The sequence below is a fragment of the Perca flavescens genome, chromosome 7 (assembly GCF_004354835.1).
Source record: "Perca flavescens isolate YP-PL-M2 chromosome 7, PFLA_1.0, whole genome shotgun sequence".
Taxonomy (NCBI): Eukaryota; Metazoa; Chordata; class Actinopteri; order Perciformes; family Percidae; genus Perca; species Perca flavescens.
In genome coordinates, this window is record NC_041337.1 from 13,068,748 (window position 1) to 13,090,641 (window position 21,894).

At 37.3% G+C, this 21,894-nt stretch overlaps 1 protein-coding gene across 1 annotated transcript in view; it reads left to right on the top strand.

Moving 5' to 3' along the window:
- The window catches only part of LOC114558065 (uncharacterized), a 40,781-nt gene that overhangs the window by 9,872 nt on the left and 9,015 nt on the right, over positions 1–21,894 (top strand). The window contains exons 8-16 of the mRNA XM_028581784.1: positions 17,332–17,860; positions 18,702–18,861; positions 19,024–19,137; positions 19,263–19,364; positions 19,512–19,668; positions 19,774–20,395; positions 20,518–20,671; positions 20,768–20,857; positions 20,964–21,159. Of these exons, the coding sequence (XP_028437585.1) occupies positions 17,332–17,860; positions 18,702–18,861; positions 19,024–19,137; positions 19,263–19,364; positions 19,512–19,668; positions 19,774–20,395; positions 20,518–20,671; positions 20,768–20,857; positions 20,964–21,159 (2,124 nt within the window). The remainder of the gene's footprint in view (positions 1–17,331; positions 17,861–18,701; positions 18,862–19,023; positions 19,138–19,262; positions 19,365–19,511; positions 19,669–19,773; positions 20,396–20,517; positions 20,672–20,767; positions 20,858–20,963; positions 21,160–21,894) is intronic.

Genomic DNA, 21,894 nt, shown 5'->3' on the forward strand with positions numbered 1-21,894 from the left:
CACTGTATTGCTGGTCAGAGCTTCAGTCAAATGGTTTCTTTATTTTTTTTTGGATGCTTAAAGAGAATTTTGCACCTTGCTAACATATAACCTGAAATAATCTATTCAACAAAAGAATGCAAAGCATAACATCAGAATACAAACAGTTACAGTTTGGTCAAAGAAGATGGTGATGGGTGGATGGGTTTTGATTTTAAATTTACTACCATATAGTTTACATTTGTTTCATACACTCCATGGACCAATATGCTTGCTAGTGTGGGGTGAAGTTGCCTTCAGTGATAGCATCAGTTCCCCCACCTGTTTTTTGACTCTCACTATTAGTGGGGGAAGTGCATAACTGACTACAGATCAAATCACTTAACATTGGGGAACAACTTCACCATTCAACAAATACTGTGGATAAGCAAGACACTATAGTCAAAGTCTTATTTTTGTTTTTGTTTTATTTAGTATTTTAGCAGGTTTATAATGGAAGGATGTAGTGGGATATCATTTCTTTAGTTAATCATCCACCTTGAGACTGTGATGGTTAACCAGTAATGACACTCCTTTGTATCAAAAGAGCAGTGTGCCTCATTTGTGCTTGTAAGTGACCCTGTAAGTAAAATATGTCAGGAAATCTTTTTATATATATATATATATATATATATATATATATATATATATATATATATATATATATATATATATATATATATATATATATATATATATATATATATATATATATATATATATATATATATATATATATATATATATATATATATATATATATGTATATATATATATATATATATATATATATATATATATATATATATATATATATATATATATATATATATATATATGTATATATGTGTGTGTGTGTGTGTGTGTGTGTGTGTGTGTGTGTATATATATATATATATGCGCTGTTAATCTTAAATGCCAGTGTCATTTTGTGGAAATATTCAGGAGTGAGGTTTTTTTTTTTTTAAAGCTTGTTTCTACATAATGACACTTTCTTCTAAAAACATAGGGAAAAGGATGAACACTAATACATCTTTTACATAAGTTAATCTGAAACTTAAGCCATGGACAAAGTAAAAGTACATTTTGGTCTTGCTTTCTGTAGCATTGGGAGGCTGTGCATACTACATGAAGTGGCAGCAATGAAAATAAATTCCACTCCAGACACAAAACCAAAGACCAGGTTCCAGAAACACAAAAGATCTGTGACACAGCCTGCTGTGTTATTGTTGAACTTCAGCAATGTTGCCTAACTTTTTTTTTGGGCCATTTCTGTGCCTTTATTATAGATAGTAGAGCGATGCAACAAAGGTCCTCTTTCGGACTTGAACCGGGGATGTTGTGGTTCCTGGACGGGGTCTTAACCTCTAAGCCTCGGGGGAGGCCCTGTTGCCTGACCTCTGTGGCCAAGTACACACTGTACTTGATAGACACAAGAAACAAAGTGGGAGATGTTAACAGTGGGACCAACAGTGCATTTTTTCACATCAAGGAAACTTAATCACATTTATCCAGAAATGTTCATTGTCATTAACAACACATTCTGCTCCATGTTTATTGCTCCACAGAGACAGAAGCAACACAAAATATTAACATTAATAATTACACGAATAACTGCTTCTGAAATATTTTGGCAGTTTTATGTTGCGTTTTTTTTTTTTTCTTGCATATATACCTCCAAATGTGTTGTATATCATCTTAAAATATTTAAACAGATGACTAAGACAAATCCACAGATATTAAATGTATTTATTGAAGGCTGCACCATAATTACTAATTTATCAGTGAGTCAAATGAGTTTGATTCCTCTCTTCTGCTCAAAACAGCAGGAGTTGCTGTTGCAAAGAGCCACTTCATTCTGCTTCATTTTCTTCCCCCTCTGCCTTTAGTTGACATCTCATTGGTTGTTGGCAGGAAACTTGAGTCTTGTTCTGTGTCATTCAAGAAAAAAACACCCAATGAAAACTAACATGTTTAAAGTCAGCGAAAGGGAAAAAGTTGTCCGTCTTGACCCAGTTTTCCCATCATAGAATAATTTAAACCAAACAATAGGCCCGTTGAATTAATATTTTCCCAAATAACAACTTCTCTGTTAGTAGAGGTGGGGGAAAAAATCGATACAGCATAGTATCGCGATATTTTCCGTGGCAATAATGTATCAATACACAGACGCAAGTATCGATCTTTTACTATGTATGTGTTGGTCAGTTTGTCTGCTTGACAATCCCATTTTGCAGCAATAAAATTGAAGTGAGATGAACAAACAGAAATTTATCTTTTTAGATAAAACAGATGTTGACAAAGTTTACTTTTGGGGACATCAGTTGAAATTGGGAAAAATTTCCAGTTGGAGAAAAAGGTAATAAATTGCAATATATCACAGAATATTGCAATATGTTTAAAATCGCAATAATATCGTATTGTGACATAAGTGTTGGGATGATATCGTATCGTGAGGCCTCTGGTGATTCCCACCCCTATCTGTTAGTATAGAAACCCACAAGTATTAGTTGCTAATGCTTTTAGTTTTGCTTGGTAGTGACACAAAATGTGTCATTGATTTTATTCTTAATGAAATTATTACTTTCTTTTCTGTAAATGTCATTCCTTCAAAGAGTGTACTGTCAGACAATGTTGAGTTTAGATTGAGTGCAGTGTGACCACATGATGTGAGGAAAGGGATGTGATTTCTGTTGATTAGTTTCAGTGATTACAGCAGTAACTAGCCAGTCTGGGATAATAACGTTTATTTTATTGTGGGTCAGTGCACACATACTAGCATGTATAATGTTTAGTGTTGAGAGGAGAGCTGACTTTTATGCATGTGGCTTTTTCTATGATGATGGTGCAGCCAATAAATGTCAGGTTTTAGCCAAAAATCTATTCTTGAATTTTCTCTTCGACATCCATTGCAGCTTTTTGTTGCCTCTTTTAAACCTCATTACTACTGTTTCTCCATCACATGCTCTCAACACATTTCCTCTGCATATTTCCGACAGTTTAATAATTTCAATACCTCAACATTTAATTGTGAAGCACGAGCACCCTCTACTGGCCAAAAGAATAATGTGCAACCAAAGAGAAAACACTACTGACATTTTCAGCATTCCACAGTTTGCGAGATTGTCTCCTGTGTATTCTTAACCCTTGTGTTGACTTCGGGTCACATTCACCCATTTTCAATTTTTGTTTTATATCAGAAAATATGGGATGTAGAAATAAGCGCTGAAAATGTGTAGAAGAAAAATTTAACAATTTAAAACATTGGAAAAAGCAAAAACTGAAAAAAAGGCGTCAAAAACGTAAAAAAAAACGTGTGTCCCCTTTCCAACTTTATTACAGAGATTTAAAATAGTGCAGAGTGTGTAACCCCAGATATGTTTTACCAAGTATTATTCAAGTTTCCTCCGGCATTCTCATATACAAAGTTTTACCGTTGTTGAATTGCAGAGAATTCAACCCACAGTTAAATGATAAAATAAACACGACCACAATGGTGCACCTTATTTGAAGTTTCTGAAGTTTGGGTGCTCCTAGAGTAGTATAGTAGTATAATCCAGTGATATATATGTGGCTTGAATAGAATGTATTGTACCAACCAATGTACTCTCTCATCTTGACGTACACAAATTCTCCAACTTGGGCCTACAACAATGAGATGGATGGATGGATACTTTATTAATCCTATTGGAAAATATCTTAAATTAATGAGAATGTGTAGTAGTGCAAAATTAAGTGTTACATTAAATTAGTGCAGTTATGAGTCAGATAATTTAAAGATGATGAAAAGTGTCCGAATCCAGGGTGAAAATGTTGGTATTAGTCTTTAGTCTGCCCCGACCCCCCCTATCCTGATACAGAGGGGGTACTTTAAGACTTAATACAAGACTGACCACATTGTCTTGTCTCGATGTCTCTCCTTCAGTGAGCCGTCTAGTGAAAGATGGAGGAATCAACACAAATCATATTATAAAAGGGGAATTTCCACATATTTGGCCACACATATTTAAAAGTCTTTTTACAGTGAGATTTAGTCTTATGTAAAAAAAGTAATGTAATGTTAAAAAAAAAACCTGTTAAAGGTAAGGATAACATTTTTGGAAATTTGCTCATTTGTCTTCTCGGTGGGAGTTTGATAAGAAGACGCTTACCATCCTCAAGTCTGTCTGTTATGTACAAGGCCTATAGTCATCAGCCAGTTGCTCAGTGCTTCAGGAGAAGGAATAGTGGCACATTATCCAATGTAAACGGACAACATACTCTACAGCAGGTGTCGGCAACCTTTTTGATATGAAGTGCCATTTTCAAAATTTCTTGTTTATTAGTGTGCCATGTCAACATTAAGTTTAATTATGACATCACATCAAAATGTAATATCCAGGGAATCTGTCATTTTATTCCATAGCAACATTTGATAACATTTATTTCTCATAATCGGGACCTTGTAATTATTATTATTGTATATTATTATTATGATTATGGAAACATGGTTTTAGTATGCAGCGTCCTGATTGGTGGAAAATGGGCTGACAAAAATATCACTGTCAAAGAGCCTGAAGCGAAAAGCCCAGCTTTAATGATGAATGGACTGATAAGCAGGTCCTGTATGCCTCATTTTCAATGAAATGATGCTGTGGCAAAATAATAACACAACCAGCATCATTATCAAGAATGAAGAACACGAACATAAGGATTGCGTCATTCAGGTGCATATTAAGTAGCCACATGTGTTTATTTTGGTATTATAATGCGTCCATATTTACCGCTCCAGTGGAGAGGATGGTTTCTTCAGCCAGCTTAAGTTTATAAAAATTTGTCCAAATTTCAAGATTCCCTGCAAACTAAGATAAACAGAATACAAACCGACAGCTTTTGTTTTAGCTTGTTTGGTAAAAATGTGCTATTTGCAGAGTATAGCTGTGTTTGCATAAAAAAGCACGGTGGACAAGAGTGTACTGAGCAGACAGAGCAGATTGAAATATCGCTTTCTACATGTTTATGCCGGTCTACGTAGGTGAGTGCATAGATAAGTATTGTCTTTTAACTCACAAAGGTTTTAATGTAGCCTACTTACAGTAACAAGACTAGCGTGAGTTCATCTGACCCAGCGGCCGTTGGTAATCCTCTTTGTATTGTTCCCAGTCAGAGATATGAGTCAATCAAACTACCGTAAATAACAGGTCGCGCAACTGTGAACGTTGTAATTTGGCATGCGGATGAGAGAGTGCTTCAGCATTTCAACCATGATTTCAACACATCAATAACTCTCTTGCACACATATTGCCAGCGTGCCATTGGTTAAGGTCCCGCTTGCCCATGGTGGCACACGTGCCTAAGGTTACCGACCCCTGCTCTACAGAATAAATAAACAAGTTGAGTTACTTGTTAATCAGTGAGCTTTAGAGATGCAGTTTTCACTGTTTCCAGTATTTATGCTAAGATAAGATAACCTTCTGGTTCTAGCTTTATATTTGCCGTAGAGACATGACAGTTTTATCAATCTTCTCATTTAACTTTTGGAACGAATATATTCCCCAAATATTGAACTATAGTAGTTCAGTTAAACTCATTGAAAACCCCGGTTTCAGTTCAGGACAGTTACATAACATGGAGGGTGATGTGTCTTCAGATTTTCATTTTGAAAACATTTAAATCACATGTAGTCCTGTGTTTGACATAGTAACCTGCCGACTTTTATTAGTTTTTAATTTATCCTTTCCGAAATTCCTTTTGTATCTATACGTCAGACAAATACAACTGGAAAAAAGTCATTACGGTTAAAGACAGACATCAAACAACGAAATGATGGCAATAAAACGCACAAAATAAGAACAAAAAAACTAATACATCTGACATATCACCTGTCGTCACTGTGCAGCACAGGACTATTGTCTGTCTGTGGCACATGATGTATACAGTAAATGATGAATACGAGGTTTGGTTCTAATTTTTGAATGAGGATGTTGCTTTTCATGAATATTGAACGATTTATTATTTATTAGCCATGCTATTGGAGTGGCTCTACGGATGGCAATTTCAGTCTGACCACTTTGGTCCTGACTGAAATATCCATCCATCCATCTCTTCGTCCGCTTCGTCGAAAGGGAAGTTTGGGGTCCCCTGCTGGAGCTGCTCCCCCCGCGACCCGACACTGACTGAAATATTTCAACAACTATTGCATGAATTACCAAAGATATTTGCACAGACATTAATGTTTCTCAGATGAATCCAACTGACTTTGGCAATCCCCTGACTTTTCCTCTGGTGCAGCCATGGGGTTCACATTTTTGTTTTTTTGTGAAATGTGAACTATTGGTTAGATTGTTGTGAAATTTGACACACAGACAGACAGACACACACACATTAATGTCGCCCTCAAGATGAATTGGAATAACTTTGGTGGTTCCTTAACTTTTCATCTAGCGCCATCATCACGTCAAACTTAAAATGTGTGCAATACTTTCGTTCACTACAAAATACCTGCAAAAGTGAGATTCCCATTCAGCCTGAGCTGTGAACACCTGCTTGAGCATATTAATATTGTCATTGTGAGTACAGCCTCACAGACCTGCTAGCATGAATCTAGACTCAAAGTCTTTTTTAAATGTAACAGGCATTGGTGCACTTTCTGTCCAGATGGGTTCTTTTTTGGAGGCAGAAGATCTCATACATAAAAAAATTTTGTTAGCACATTTAATAAACTTCATCTTGCAAATCGGTGACACCTAACATTTTACCAAAGTAAGGAAAGTAATAGAAATGACTGAGAACGTGCCTACTGCTTTATGCGCTAAACTTTTACGGTTAAGGCCATTTGGAATTTTAATCTTCAGCTTTAGCACGTTTTTCATTCTCCACACATTAAACTGTTCACATTTTACCATTTCAGGAAAAATGTTTATACATGCAAGCAACTACTTTGACCTCGTGGTGCTCTATATCATCTGTTCAAACAACTGTGCATTCGTCCTTAATAAATGTGCTCATGGTAAATGAAGTGAAATATAAAATATACTAACATTTCACGTGAGATTTCTGCTAAGTAACTAGAGAAGTTCTACTCGTTAACTAACCATATTCTGTTCACAATATCTGCAAATGTTCTTAAAACCAAAGACAGAATTTAAGAATGGGGAAATTAATAACAGACAGTTACCAATAATAATACTATTATACACAATAGTGTTGCATACTACTAGTATGAGAAATTGAGTCAGTATCATCTTGCTTATTTAAGGACATTTTGTCTTTTTTCCCAAGGTTTGATAAATGAACTAGCAGTGTGGTATGACTGTCCATTGCCTTATTATATCCATAGGGCTGTGCTCATATTGTCTTTCAAGCTGTGTTTTCATTACTGCAACATATCCCAAGCATTTGGGACAGAGCCTTTAAATATAAAACAGGATACTTAATGAGCTGTGGATAAAAAAGAATAAAAGGTATTTGTTTAGGTCCAATCAGGTTTGCCTGACAGCCTAGGTTATGACAACACTGGTTATTATTTACTGATGGTTCATTCAGGATTATGAAGTGTGAGTGGTATAGACCCATGACTGCAACCACTTGCGGGGAAGTGTAACATTTGACTTTGTGCAAAGGGATGCATGTAAAAGTTGATAGTACAGATCAGTATTTTGATTTGTTGTTCATTTGTTAGTATGTACTTTACTAACAATCAGACTGAATTGTCATTCCGTTTCACTGAACAAATCTGAGATGTGAGCAGTGATTCAGAGGTCTTAAACCAGGCAAAATGTGAAAGAAAAGATCTTTCTTATTGACCTTTCACTAAAGCTTCATCCCAAATACCCTAAATAAAGAAATTGCATGTCATCATTTGAGGACTGCATGAATGTAAATTATTTTGTTTGACTTGTGTTGAACTAAGTATTAATTTAAAAGAGATTTTCTTGATTGTACAGTTATGTACCGTAGTTTCATTGGTATAGGATTTAAATACAATTTAAAAAGCTGAGCTGAGATTTTCCTTTATTGACCAATGGCAGGTTTTTAAAGAGAAATCACTTCTACACGCTGAGACAAATGCTCATGTTTCACCGTCACTTTGACACACACACACACACACACACACACACACACACACACACACACACACACACAAATAGCATAAACATGCACAAATAAAGATTCTTCATTCTTTTCCTCATAGATACAGACAGTGACTCATTTGTATTTTGTTGCTGCCTTCTTTCATTAGTTCATTAATTCATAGTTGGTCTGCCTGCCTTTCAGTGTCCAGAGGTATCTGCAGATGATGCACTAAACCAGGGTCATTCACTTTCTTTCTGTTTTTGAATCTATGAAAGGATGTGTCCTTGTTTCTTTTCTTCTTTTTTACTACAATGTATGTACAGAATTAGTCCTCATTTAATGGTTACAGCTTGCATTGACACAGTGTGCTTCAGTGTGTTAGCCTGTTGGGCATGCTATCAAATGCAAAGAAAGCAGATATTCTGCAAATATTCCTTCTAATCTGAGCACCTACATTAAAAGATGGTTTGTAGTGGAAACCCCACACTACTGATGTCACTTGCCACTTTGCCCACTGCATCTCCTTTAGGCTCAACCTTATATTATGCCATATCATAAGCGCACACCTTTTTTTGTGGGTGCTTTGATTGCCTCCTGGACATGCATGTTAGTTATTATTAACACTACACATTATCTTGCTCTCCAGGTGCTGCACTCTCAGTGCTCACGTCTCCTAAATAGTTCTGATGGATCAAATGCAGAGAATGAATTTCTTAGGATTAATAAAGTATGACTCATCTAATATGTAGGCCTAATCTTAACCCAGGACATCTCACCCTGCCATGTTCATTTTCACCATGCTTGCTTTTTCTTAAACAGGCTTACTGTGGTCGTACGGCTGCACTGCTTACGATTGGCTAGTAATTCGAAGTATCTGAGTCTTACTTATTGTGTCATCGAAGGGTGTCACGATTCTCCAAATCCTTGATTCGATAAAATTTTTGATTCTAAGGTCACGGTTTGATTCGATTCTCGATTTTTACATTCATTTTTTTTAAAGCACAGGTTGCTATGCCATTTTTAGACTAGACTTTTATGCAATATAATATCTGACCTTTGTTCGCAATGTACCACACTACATTGTCAAATTCAAACATTTATTAACTACATAATGTAACAATAACTTCAGTCAATTGGAAACTTAAGCAAAATAACCTGCTATCTAGTTTCTCTTTTGTAACTCTTGTCTTCTTCACAGAAGATGACATTCAAGTTCACAACAAAACAAAAAAAAAACTATAAAACAGCCATGTCCATAGTCTTCTCTGAACAATTAAGTGTCTACACTCACATAGCAGAGCTTGCAAACTGTGGCTTTTTTATCTACAACGCAAACGTTGTCAACGTAACTCACTGGAAATCCAAAATACTTCCACACCGGCAACTTGGGTTAAAGAGGAGGGGGTTCAAGTTCTGTCGATGGGTCTCTTGCATCTGCAGTTGCCATGCTATCTTTTGACTGGCTGTAGCTAAGTTAGAGGAGGTTGACTCGCAGCACTTTAATTATGACAGGATAGCTAGGTGAGGTTCGAGATTGTGACACCCTTAGTGTCATCTCATTTTGTCCAGTAAAACCAGGCCTAATTAATATAATAATATATATAAAATAATATTTCCAGTGGCACTATTTACTCACACAAGCAACTATGCATCGCAAATTTAGAAACCTCAAATATATCAAAATATGTGTTGTTAGGGGTGGGGGGAAAGATTTGACACAGCATAGTATTGCGATATTTTCTGTGGCTAAACTGTATTGATACATGGATGCCAAGTATCGATCTTTTATTATATGTGTTGATCACTTTGTCTGCTTAAATATCCCATTTTGCTGCAATAAAACTGAAGCGAGATGAACAAATGGATAAATGTATCTTTTTAGATAAAACAGATGTTGACAAAGTTTTCCTCTGGGAAAATAATTTGAAGTTGGACAAAGGCAATAAATTGCAATGTATCGCATAATATTGCAATATGTTTAAAATCGCAATGGTATCGTATCCTGACATAAGTATCGTGATAATATCTTATCGTGGGGCCTCTGGCAATTCCCACCCCTAGTATCTATATGGTTAAATACAGTGGCATTTTTTTTTCCAACCTATTTTCCTATGTTTTTGTTTCTGACTGACTGATGGGAACAACAATCTTTGAAATTGGTCCAAACCCTTGTTTTACCTTATTTTAAAATGTGGAAATATGCTGGCTCAATACACGCTAAAAGCATTGTTTATTTAAATAGAGTCTGGTGGGTTTTGCAATTTCTGAGCTGTTTCTGGTTAAACAAAAAAGGATTTTACTCTTTAACAAAAAGTTATATGTCTGTAGGGATCATTTCCATAAGGTTGTCAGACACATATAACTGGCTGATTGGCAAAAATGGCACTTTCAGTGGATGAAATTGATTATTCACATTTGCCCTATATGATTACATTGCAGCCATGTTCGCGGCTGCAGGTTACAGCGTTCTCGCTCAATACTGGACCAGTTTCAAAGATTTTTGTTGACATTAGTCACTGAGACACCAATGCATGGGAAAATATGTTCCAGGTTGGAAAAACCCGAAATTACCCTTTAACTGGATGTTCTGTGTCACGTGTTGGTTGATTAAGCAGGACTAGAAACAAATCTATATAAGGCATAATGCTACATTTTGCATTATGAACACATTAAGATAAGATAAGATAGACTTTATTCATCCCACACTGGGGAAATTCCTGTGCTACAGCAGCTCAAAAGAAAAATATGTACACACATCAGAATAACACAAATACACATTGAGTAGACATAGGAGAAAATATATACATAACGTATAAGAAATAGAAAAATAGAATTAGTTATAATAATAATAATAATAGTAATAAAACAAACATTTACACAATAAATACCCTTCTGTTAACAGACAGTATATAAACACAGATATACAGAGGAATAAAAATGAAATATTGCACAGTTGGAGGTAACAAAGAGTGATAAATAAATAAATATGCATAGTGCAGAATATTGTCCAGTGATGGCTCATATTGCAGAAACTGCTAGCAGTGCTACATTATGATGTACATTAGGTTTTACATGATCTTTGTCTCTGTCTTTAGTGGGACCTTTGTGTTGGACAACCAATATATACAGTGCTTACATTCATAGATATGTAAAGGAAAATTTAAAATCTGTGCTGTATCATAATATTTTACACGTACATAATATATGTAAATCAAACTTTTTATCACCACTTTCTTTCCTGTATTTAGAGATACAAACTTTAAACAGATTCAGGCAAATGCAAAACAAGTTCCAGGTTTGGGTTGGACCTTCTCAGGACTGAAAAGAAAATCCAACAGCAGAAAACAATTTTTTTGATATTTCTCTTGTTTAGATGGATGACACTAGAAATAACAGTATTGTCTCTGCTATTTACACATAGATATATAGAAATTAGCAGGAGACGTGATTTATCAAGAGCTAGTAGTTATCGATCATCTGTTGACATGAAAAAGTTTGTAAATGACAGTATTTCAAGTACAGGAAGTCAAGGCATCTTCTTCTTGGCTTTGATTTGCCACCTCACACCAATTTTCATCTTCCCTGAACCAGACAGTAGATCACATCTATTTTTTTATGTTTGTCTGATCTTCCTCATACAAATGCAAATGATCAACTACTGCCATATTTATCAAAATGTTTAAAGCACAGGCATTTACAGGACTTAACATATTGGCTCTGCCTCAGTAATCCCATATTAAATGCTAATCATTCATATCCTCCAAAATGGCTCTGAAGAAAAAAGTCTTACATAACAGAGTGTAGAAGGATATTACCGAGCAGGTACATGTTGTCGCATCCTCCCAGAGAACTCTGCAAGAAGATAAACTTTAGTGGTGGTCTCAAAACTGAAGGTCACTGGAGGAGACCAGGACCAGGGGCCTGTTTCACAAAACCAAGATAAGGGATTAAGCCGGGATTTCCCAGTTATCCTGGATGAATTTAGCCTTGACTCGGTTTCACGAAAGCGGAGTCACATAAATCACCATGGATAACTAATGAATATACTCTGTTCAATTCATGTTTACAGTGCGCATGGAATTTATCACTTAATTATCTTTATAGTTTCTAAATTTTAGAGTCCATTTTCTTCAGTGTCTTTATTTTCTATGTCCATATATACAAGGGAGCAAGGCATATAATATGTAAAGAAGGAAACTTGTCCTCTATAAAAAAAAAAGTTTAAAAAAAATAAAGCATGGCAGATAATAGCGGACAGACTAGATGATAGTCTAAAAATATACATTTATGAACTACTGCTCTTAACTGAAACCATTCAACGAGTCACTTCCCCGCGGTCTTTTGAGGAAAGCCGTGGACGCGCATCTATCTGAATTACTTCAGCCTGGCTCGACCTAGTCGCTCCTCCTCAGCCTGGCTTGGCCTTTGTGAAACGCACCAAGCCAGTATGCACAGATTAGACTAGGTCAAGCCTCGCTTTATCAGTTATCCTGGATTTATAAATTCTGCTTTTGTGAAACAGCCCCCTGGTGTGCTTTTCCAAAACACACATTTGTGCCTTCACTGTGGATGTCTTGCTCTCTGAGATTTTTGCATATGGGTATAATGATTTTATATGCTACACCTGAAACTTTTTACTTTCAATGTCACCTCGAGCTTCCTTATGAAGATTTTTGTAAACTTTAAAGCATTTGAGCCAAGTAAACATTCATTGATTGAGAAAGCATCTACAACACATTATATTCTTTACAATAGGCAGTTTCAATCAAGCCTATTTAATGACAAGTGTTATCAATAAAAAAAAATGTAAAAGATGCTTTAAGGGTCATATCAAGTGTAGTAATTTTCTTCCAGTCACAAAAACTTCTATCTATGTATAAATATCACCAACAAAACGTTTTCATCAATATCTCAAATAGCAAATATGTGCATCTACGGATTTAGTGAGCAGGAAACTTTGCTTCACTATGTATTAACTTGAGCTCAGTTGTTTTTCCTTTAATAAAGAAACATAACTACACAAATAATTTTATAAATTAAGATGCAAAGCAGATTGACAGAAATATTTGTCTTGTGTAGATCCTGTGTGTTAAGTCTTCAATGCAGGTAATCCAGTATAGTATAGCATGTAACAAATATTGTGTCATGGATATTTAAGAATTTAAATGATCTAAACACTTCCCTAATATGAAGCATTGTGTCCTCAAAGTACAACACTTGTTTGGTAACATTTAATAATAATAATAATAAATTGAATTTATATAGCGCTTTTCATGGACTCAAAGTACGGGCTTTACATGGGAGGTATATCACAAAAACAGAACAAAACAAAATAAACAAAACACAACAAGATTCAGACACAGATGAAAAGGGAGGGGGTCGTGGGGCTAGGGATAGGCAGAGGTGAAGAGATGGGTCTGGAAGATGGTGAGGGACTCAGAGGTGTGGATCTCTTGGGGGAGGGAGTTCCAGAGCCTGGGAGCTGCTCTGGAGAATGCTCTGTCCCCAAAACTGCGGAGTTTGGACTTTTGGATGGAGAGGAGACCAGCTGAGGTGGATCTGAGGGACCGTGAGGGTTGGTAGGGCGAGAGGAGGTCAGTGAGGTATGAGGGGGCCAGATGGTGGAGGGCTTTGTACTGTAGGTGAGGACCAGGATTTTGTTGGTGATCCGGTGGGAGATAGGAAGCCAGTGGAGTTGTTTAGAGTGTCTTTAATCCAGCAGATTACAAGGACACTATATTTATGAATGGAAATTCTGAAAATATGTTTAATGTGTAAACTGAATAAAGGCACTTGGCCACATTTACTCAACTGAAAATATTTAGAGAGGTAGTCATTGAATTATTCAGTAAAGAATATGAAGGCACACCAGTATTAATTGTAATGTAAAATGATGTAACATTGCAAGTATGTTGTAGACTATTAAAGGGGTGATAGAATGCAAAACCGATTTTACCCTGTCATAGTTGAATAACGACAGTTCAGTGGGTAAATAGGACATACATAGAAGCTCAAAGTCCCATTGACACCCCTTTACTATGAAAATCTCATATTTTGAAACTGCCGCTGAAAATGGGCGAATCTCAATAAAGCTAGTTGCTTACGTAAGCATCTCAAAATCCGGAACCTTAAGAGAACAGTCACGCCCCAACATTTACATAGGCTACATAACTGACCTGAGATAAGGTAGTCTTCCGAATCTAGGTCGCGCAGATCTCTGCTATTCCATTACAAAATTCACTTCTGAAACTTTTTTATGCGAGAAATCAACTATGTAAAGCTCAAATATGGGCCGTTTTACGAAAATGGATGGCTAATTGCAAATTTTGTCCAACTGTGTGTCGGAGTTCAGCGCCGGTGCTGCCTGTGTTGCTGCCTCGCCGCCCAGCCTGCCTTCCTTCACAGACCCCGGCCTGCTCTGAGCTCGATTGAGCTCCGTTACGACTGGCAGCCCACTGCACTCCATACCCGCGCAAAGTCACCGGTTTTTGGCTAATGGACTACTAAACGCTGGTGCTCTGACAGAGCTCCAGGGCCTGCAGTTCCTCTCTTCCTAATGCCAGGTGTGTGTGAGTGAGAGCGCGGTCAGAGAGCTTGTTACGCCAGCAATCTCTTACCACAGGTTCCAGTTAATCTTATAATGTGTGTAGCTAATTATAATGTGTTGAGTTATTTAAACAAACGATCGGTGAAATACACGCCTCTTGTCCGCGAGTCTTATTGATAGAGCCTGCAGCTGGATGGAACTATAGCTAGAGGAGGCTAGCTATAGCTAGCCTCTTCTTAGAATTCCTCTGGAATTCACAAAAATTCATTAACTTGAAATCGGACACCGTTGTTAGCTTTATAAGACATTTAGTTAGATGTTGTATAACTGGCTTGACGAAATTCAAACTGTAAATATACTCGGATTTACGCCGAAAATGAAGCTAACTATATGTGATTTGTAGCTACACACAGCTAGGATTGAAGGGACAGTCGCAGCTAACGAAACCCTTACAGCTCACAAATATTCATTAACTTGAAATCGGACACCATTGTTAGCTTTATAAGACATTTAGTTAGATGTTGTATAAGTGGCGTGTTGAAATTCAAACTGTAAATATACTCGAATTACGACCAAAAATGAAGCTAACTAGCCGCAATCTTGTACACCTAGGATTGTAGGGACAGTCGCAGCTAACGAAACCCTTACAGTTCACAAATATTCATTAACTTGAAATCGGACACCGTTGTTAGCTTTATAAGACATTTAGTTAGATGTGTAAGTGGCGTGACGAAATTCAAACTGTAAATATACTCGAATTACGACCAAAAATGAAGCTAACTAGCCACAATCTGTACACAGGATTGTAGGGACAGTCGCAGCTAACGAAACCCTTACAGCTCACAAAAATTCATTAACTTGAAATCAGACACCTTTGTTAGCTTTATAAAACATTTAGTTAGATGTTGTATAAGTGGCGTGATGAAATTCAAACTGTAAATATACTCAAAGTACGACCAAAAATGAAGCTAGCTAACTAGCCGCAATCTTGTACACATAGGATTGTAGGGACAGTCACAGCTAACGAAACCCTTACAGTTCACAAATATTCATTAACTTGAAATCGGACACCGTTGTTAGCTTTATAAGACATTTAGATGTTGTATAACGGGTGTGACAAAATTCAAACTGTAAATATACTCGAATTACAACCAAAAATGAAGCTAACTATCCGTGATTTGTAGCTACACATAGATAGGATTGAAGGGACAGTCGCAGCTAACGAAACACCTAGCTAAACTTCACAAATATTAATTAACTTGAAATCGGACACCGTTGTTAGCTTTATAAGACATTTAGGTATATGTTGTATAGCTAAGTGGCGTGACATTGTGTGTAACATGTGGTAAGAGATTGCTGGTGTAACAAGCTCGCTGACCGCGCTCTCACTCTCACACAACGGGCCATTTAGCTAGCAGGAAGAGGGGAGTTACAGGCCCCTGGAGCTCTGTCAGGGCTGCCAGCCTAACGGAGCTCACAGCAGGCCTGGGCCGTGAAGGCCGGACGGCGAGGCAGCAGCACCGCCGCTGAAGTCCGACACACAGTATTACCATATTTGCAATTAAAACGGCCCATATTTGAGCTTTATATAGTTGATTTCTCACATAAAAAAGTCTCAGAAGTGAATTTGGTAATGAAACATTGCAGTGTCTGGAATATGAGATTCTGTCGCTTCTCTAATGTGTGTGTATTGGGGATTCGCTCAACCAATCAGCGCGCATCTCTAATGTCTGCCTATGGCAATTTGCTCAACCAATCAGCGCACAGCTCATCTAAATATTCACAAGCATACCATATTTGGAAGAAAAGCTCTTGTTACAAATAGGGCCAAAACACAGGGATGCATAAGGGCCAATAAAATATCAACCAGGCCAGTTTCAGCCCAACCAATGTTACATACCCCATTAGGAGACCATAAGGAACAGTGTGAAATACTCTATATAATCATTCTATCACCCCTTTAATGTCCGCTTGATGCCAGTTGCACCATTTAATGAATCAGAATGAAATGTGAAAATAAGCAAGAAAAGGGACAGTTATCTGTTTCCATTGGTCATTGTAATGGAGGAGTGTGAGAATGGAAAATACATATGCATGAGTTCGTACATCAGTTATTTATGTTAACTGGTAAATCAGTCAGTTTTTGCCTCTAGTTTCATCTTATAATTTTACAATCATGTAATTACCATGTCTTAAAGGCCCTATCTGTAATTTTCTAATCATATCAACTACAGGTTTGTTCAGATATTTTTTTGCAGATGGAAAATTAGCATTTTGTGTATTTCTCAACTGATGATAATTCCAAATACAGGGCAACATTACTCAACATTTCTGATATAAACAAATATTTAACAGCAACAGAAAACATTTGTATTTAGTTGTCATGTAGTGCGGTTGTGGTTAGCACTGTCGAGAGTTCTGTGTTCAAACCCACTGGCCGGCTTGGGCCCTTCTGTGTGAAGTTTGTGTTTTCTCAGGCTTCCTCCCACAGTCCAAAGGCATGCAGGTTAAGTTAATAATTGACTCCAAAAAGTGTTGTAGGTGTAATTGTGAGCATGAATGGTTTTTGTTATTATTTATGGATAACGTATTTGATTAATCATTTTTTTTAACCTTAAACTGATTTGCATGTGCTATGCACATGTTGATTTATGTAACCGTTAATAGTAATTCATATTTATGAAATGCCCTTGTTCTTTTTTTTCTAACAGTTATTAAGGACTGTAAACAGGCTGACAATGAGGCTGTAACTCCTTCAAAACAACCTCCTGAGGATACCTCGACAGATGTGGCTCCCTCCTCCCAGCCTGCCACTGAGCCAGCCCCACCACAGAGCTACTCTCAACAAAAGGCAAAGGAGCCAGTCAACAGTGTTGTGTCGAAGCAGCAATCTGCAGAATCAGATCCCTCCATACCACCCAACCAAGCAGAAATTAGTCTGTCTCCAGCTGCACCATCCCCATCCACCTCAGCTCCCAGACACCATGAAACAGGGGCTCTTATGGTCACTAAGACCACATATGTAATACCAAAGAAGCAGCCTGGACCCCAGCCTCCGTCCGGCCATGTGTCAGCCTCAGCATCAGGCCAGAAGTCTTCTTCAGCCCCCACGCTGCTGAATGAAACCAGAAATCTGCTGGTGCCACCTGCACCCAGTGCTCCCTCTTCCAGACCCTCTCAGCCCAATAACCAGGTCAGACAGAGCATCCAGCGCTCCCTCAGCACCATCCTGTTTAAAAGGTGAGAACTGTTTTACAGACTTGTATGGAAGTCTCTTGATAAATCTGACTTGAGCCCTATGAAAAGTTAAAGTGATGGTGGTAGGAGCCAAAATAGTGAATGTCAATAGTTTGGACATGATTTGATAAGGGTGCAATAACATACTTTAACCTACATCATCTAGGAGAAGATACACCATATATTCACCAACATTCATTTCAGTACCAGGTTTTTATTACAGTGTGTTTTCACTGACCATGTTACATATCTATACATGTCATCTATATTTCAGTAGCATTTTAATAAATTATGCACATTTTGGAAGTAGTATGATCCACATATTAGTTTTATTGAATCTTTATTTGTCAGGGACAGTGCATATTAATAAAAAATTCTGTAAATATGCCAGAATTAGTCAAAAGGCTAGTTTTCATCTGCAGTCCCTGGCCAGATGTTACAATAGGCTTGCTTAAAAACAATGATAGGCATCCTAACATGAGCATGACATTAAATACAAATATTACAAATATAAGTACATGTGCACTAGATAAAATCACATTACATTCTTGTCTTGTTTACAACAACTACAATTTCCAATTTAATAAAAATAAAAAATATAAAAAACACCTACATCACATAATTAAATAAATCTTTCGCCTATAGCGACCAGACAAACAAATATTATAGTTAACTCACAAGTTATCTTTCTCAAAACAGATTATTTTCATGACATGATAGACTCCAGGACCATATTTGGCTTTTGCACTTTTGCAACAATTAAAGTGTAAAAACTACATCTCAATCTGTTAGAACAGTGATGCACAACAAATTTGACGACTAACTGCCTTTTTCATTTGTCAAGGGTGTGTGATTGTGAGGATTTGGAGATGTCCGAGAGTGAAGTTGCAAAGGTTGTCGCAAGCATTGAGATGGAGATGTTTGACATTTTTCGCAACACAGACAGCAAATACATGAACAAGTACAGAACTATAATGTTCAACCTGAAAGACCCAAGGAACAAGGTTTGTTTAAAGTTGATGAAACCCATTTCTGTTATGCGATCTCTTTTATGAACATACATTTTAATACTAAAAATATTACAGAAATTCAAGTGAGTTTTTTTTTTAGGTCATCTTATATTTATGTTTTTAGTAAACTGACAGTCCAGTATGGGTTCTCTCTAGGGCTTGTTGTGTCGGGTTGTACGTGGAGAGATCAGTCCCTTCAGACTGGCCAGGATGAGCCAGAAGGATATGCAGGCTACCAAAGCATCAGAGCCAAGTGCAAAAGAAACAGAGGTAAAGTGTAATACATATTAAACACAACAAACAAGGCAAAATCAGGTGTTATGCTTGAACTTGAATGATCAAGCAGTGTTTGCTTCAGAGGTGATTATTTTCTTCCATCATTTGTTCGTATCTAGGTTAAGGATGCGGCTGCTAAAGCGATAAGTTTGTTGCAGAAGCCTGAAGCAGTGAAGGTTGATTTGCCCAGTTTGAATCCCGCAAGACCTGATAGAAACATGGTGTGTACTTGCCTCATTTGCATTCAATTGGTGGAAATTTATATATTTGGTCATTATATTGTCTCTCCTTCTCCATATAAACATTTCTCATGAAAAGCAATTGATGTTATGATATTTTTGTGGGTCTGATTGTTTGTGTCTGTATAGGTTGCTTCCCAGGAACAAAAAAGCTTTCCTGCTCCTGCTCTCAAGACCAGAATAAGCCAGGGCAGGGCTGTACCAGATATTCTTGCATGTATGCTGAAGGACACAACATCTGAGCACAAGGCTCACCTCTTTGACCTGAAATGCAAGATATGCACAGGTGAATTAAAAATATGTTTTACAATAGCTGTGCAATACCTAGTAGATTACTGTCCAATGACTACCCATTGTTACTTTTTTTAAATATTCTTATTTCTTTCCAAAGGCCAAATACTAGCTGGGGAAGAGGACGAACCCGCAAAGAAAAAAACCAAGGTTTCTGAAATAAGAGATAAACATGAACCCTCTTGGAGAAAGTCTGCAGGAGATGACTCCCCTCTGCAGGCGCCACCTGATTCACCTGACATGGATTCTCCAACATCATCCCTAATGGATCCTTCATCCCGCCTTATCATTGATGCTCCAGAATTGACTATAATAGAATCCCCTGCTTCCCCTATAATGGACTCTCCAGCCTCCCCTACTTTAGAGTCTCCAGCTTCCCCTGTCATGGAGTCCCCTGCATCCCCAACACCAGACACTCCTAAAACTACTACACAAAAGAGAGCATACACACCAGTTGTGATCCCTGCTGTATCCACAGTCACCATCACAAGGCGTGACCCCCGCACTGCAGCAAGCAGGTTCTCTGCTTTGTCTAGTGTCACCTCTGGCCCCAGTAACACAACCCATAACCCATCAGTCCCTTATGCTCCTCTTAAAGAGAGTATCTCTGCATCGCACTCAGCGTCTGTCTCCTCACGACCACCAACGAAACCTTTACCTAAATCTATCTTAATGAAGCCATCTTCCTCTGTGGATCCCAGACTTTATGGCACATCCTCGAGGTATTTAAAGAACTGTAGAATATAATAACTATGTGATTCTGTTTTAGGTGGTATACATTTGAGCAAAATCAGCATAATGTGTGGATATGTTTGTCATTGTGCTGTTGTGTTTTGTGTCTCAGGACCGTGATCTCTGAATCCCCAGCTGATGGCGAGACTTCTCAGTTCTTGGCTAAGCAAGATATAGTGTGGAAAGGCTTCCTAAACATGCTTTCTGTAGCCAAGTTTGTCACCAAGGGATATCTGGTTTCAGGATCTGCTGAAAATCTCAAAGCGGTATAGCATAATATTTAACTTTTATCATAAAAGATCTATCATTGTCATCAGTTGAATTACCAAAGATATTGAACACATTTTATTTCTTGTGCGTAGGATCTACCTGATACTATACAAATCGGAGGACGAATCCTGCCTCAAACAGTGTGGGACTATGTTGCAAAACTAAAGAGCTCTGTTACAAAGGCAAGCAGTAGATTTACTATTTCTTTCTGTTTTGTACAATAATATTGGAGATCTATTAATATTTTACTTTTGTTTTGTTTTGTTTTTTGTTTTTTTTGCTAATTAGGAGTTATGTGTGATCCGGTTTCACCCTGCAACAGAGGAGGAAGAGGTGGCCTATGTCTCCCTGTTTTCCTATTTCAGCAGCAGAGGTCGTTTTGGTGTGGTCGCCAATGGCAGCCGTTCCATCAAGGATGTATACCTTGTCCCACTCAGTGCAAAGGAATCAATCCCATCCATACTACAACCTCTCAACGGACCAGGTGTGAATACTTTGAATACTGCTTATAGCCTTTTATGATGAACATATGCATTATTGGATTTGGGCGAGCACCTAAATTAACACTTTGAGGGCCCAAGAATAACAGGCTCAGTATTCAGGTTGTAATATCTCACCAAATTAATCTTCTCCTGTTTTAATAGTTAAAGGAGTCAGAATAAGGAAGACGGGCTGTTCTAAAAGAAATATTATCCCCAGTAAAACACTATTGCTCACTTTTATCACTTATGATAACGTGAAAGAAAGTAACCCACTTCTTTCTACAAAATTGGATTATTATGCCAATATGTTATCATTATTTTGTGGACATGTGTTCTGCAGATTAGGCACAATCCTGGGCCGCATAGGTTTGAGCACAGGAGTCTAAACCACTAGGTCTTGAGAACTGAGAGCTGTGGTGATGAATGGTCTTTTGGTCAAGTGGATCACAGAAAAGATAACAGAAGTAAAAAAATGTAAAACATGTTAGCTGTAAAGCTCTGAAGGTTTTTAACAAAATATAAAGGAAAACTTGAGACATTTTAAATTAAATCTAAATATTTAATGTGCAGTCAATGCTTTCAAGCAAGTTGATATATTCAAATAAAGATTATTTTTTAATTTACAAAGTTTTGCCAAAATGCATCCAATTTTTACTTTAGGAAACAGCTGACAATACAGACACCAGCTGGCAGAGGTGTTTCCCAGGAAACAGTTCATTTTTGTAAATTTGTCAATT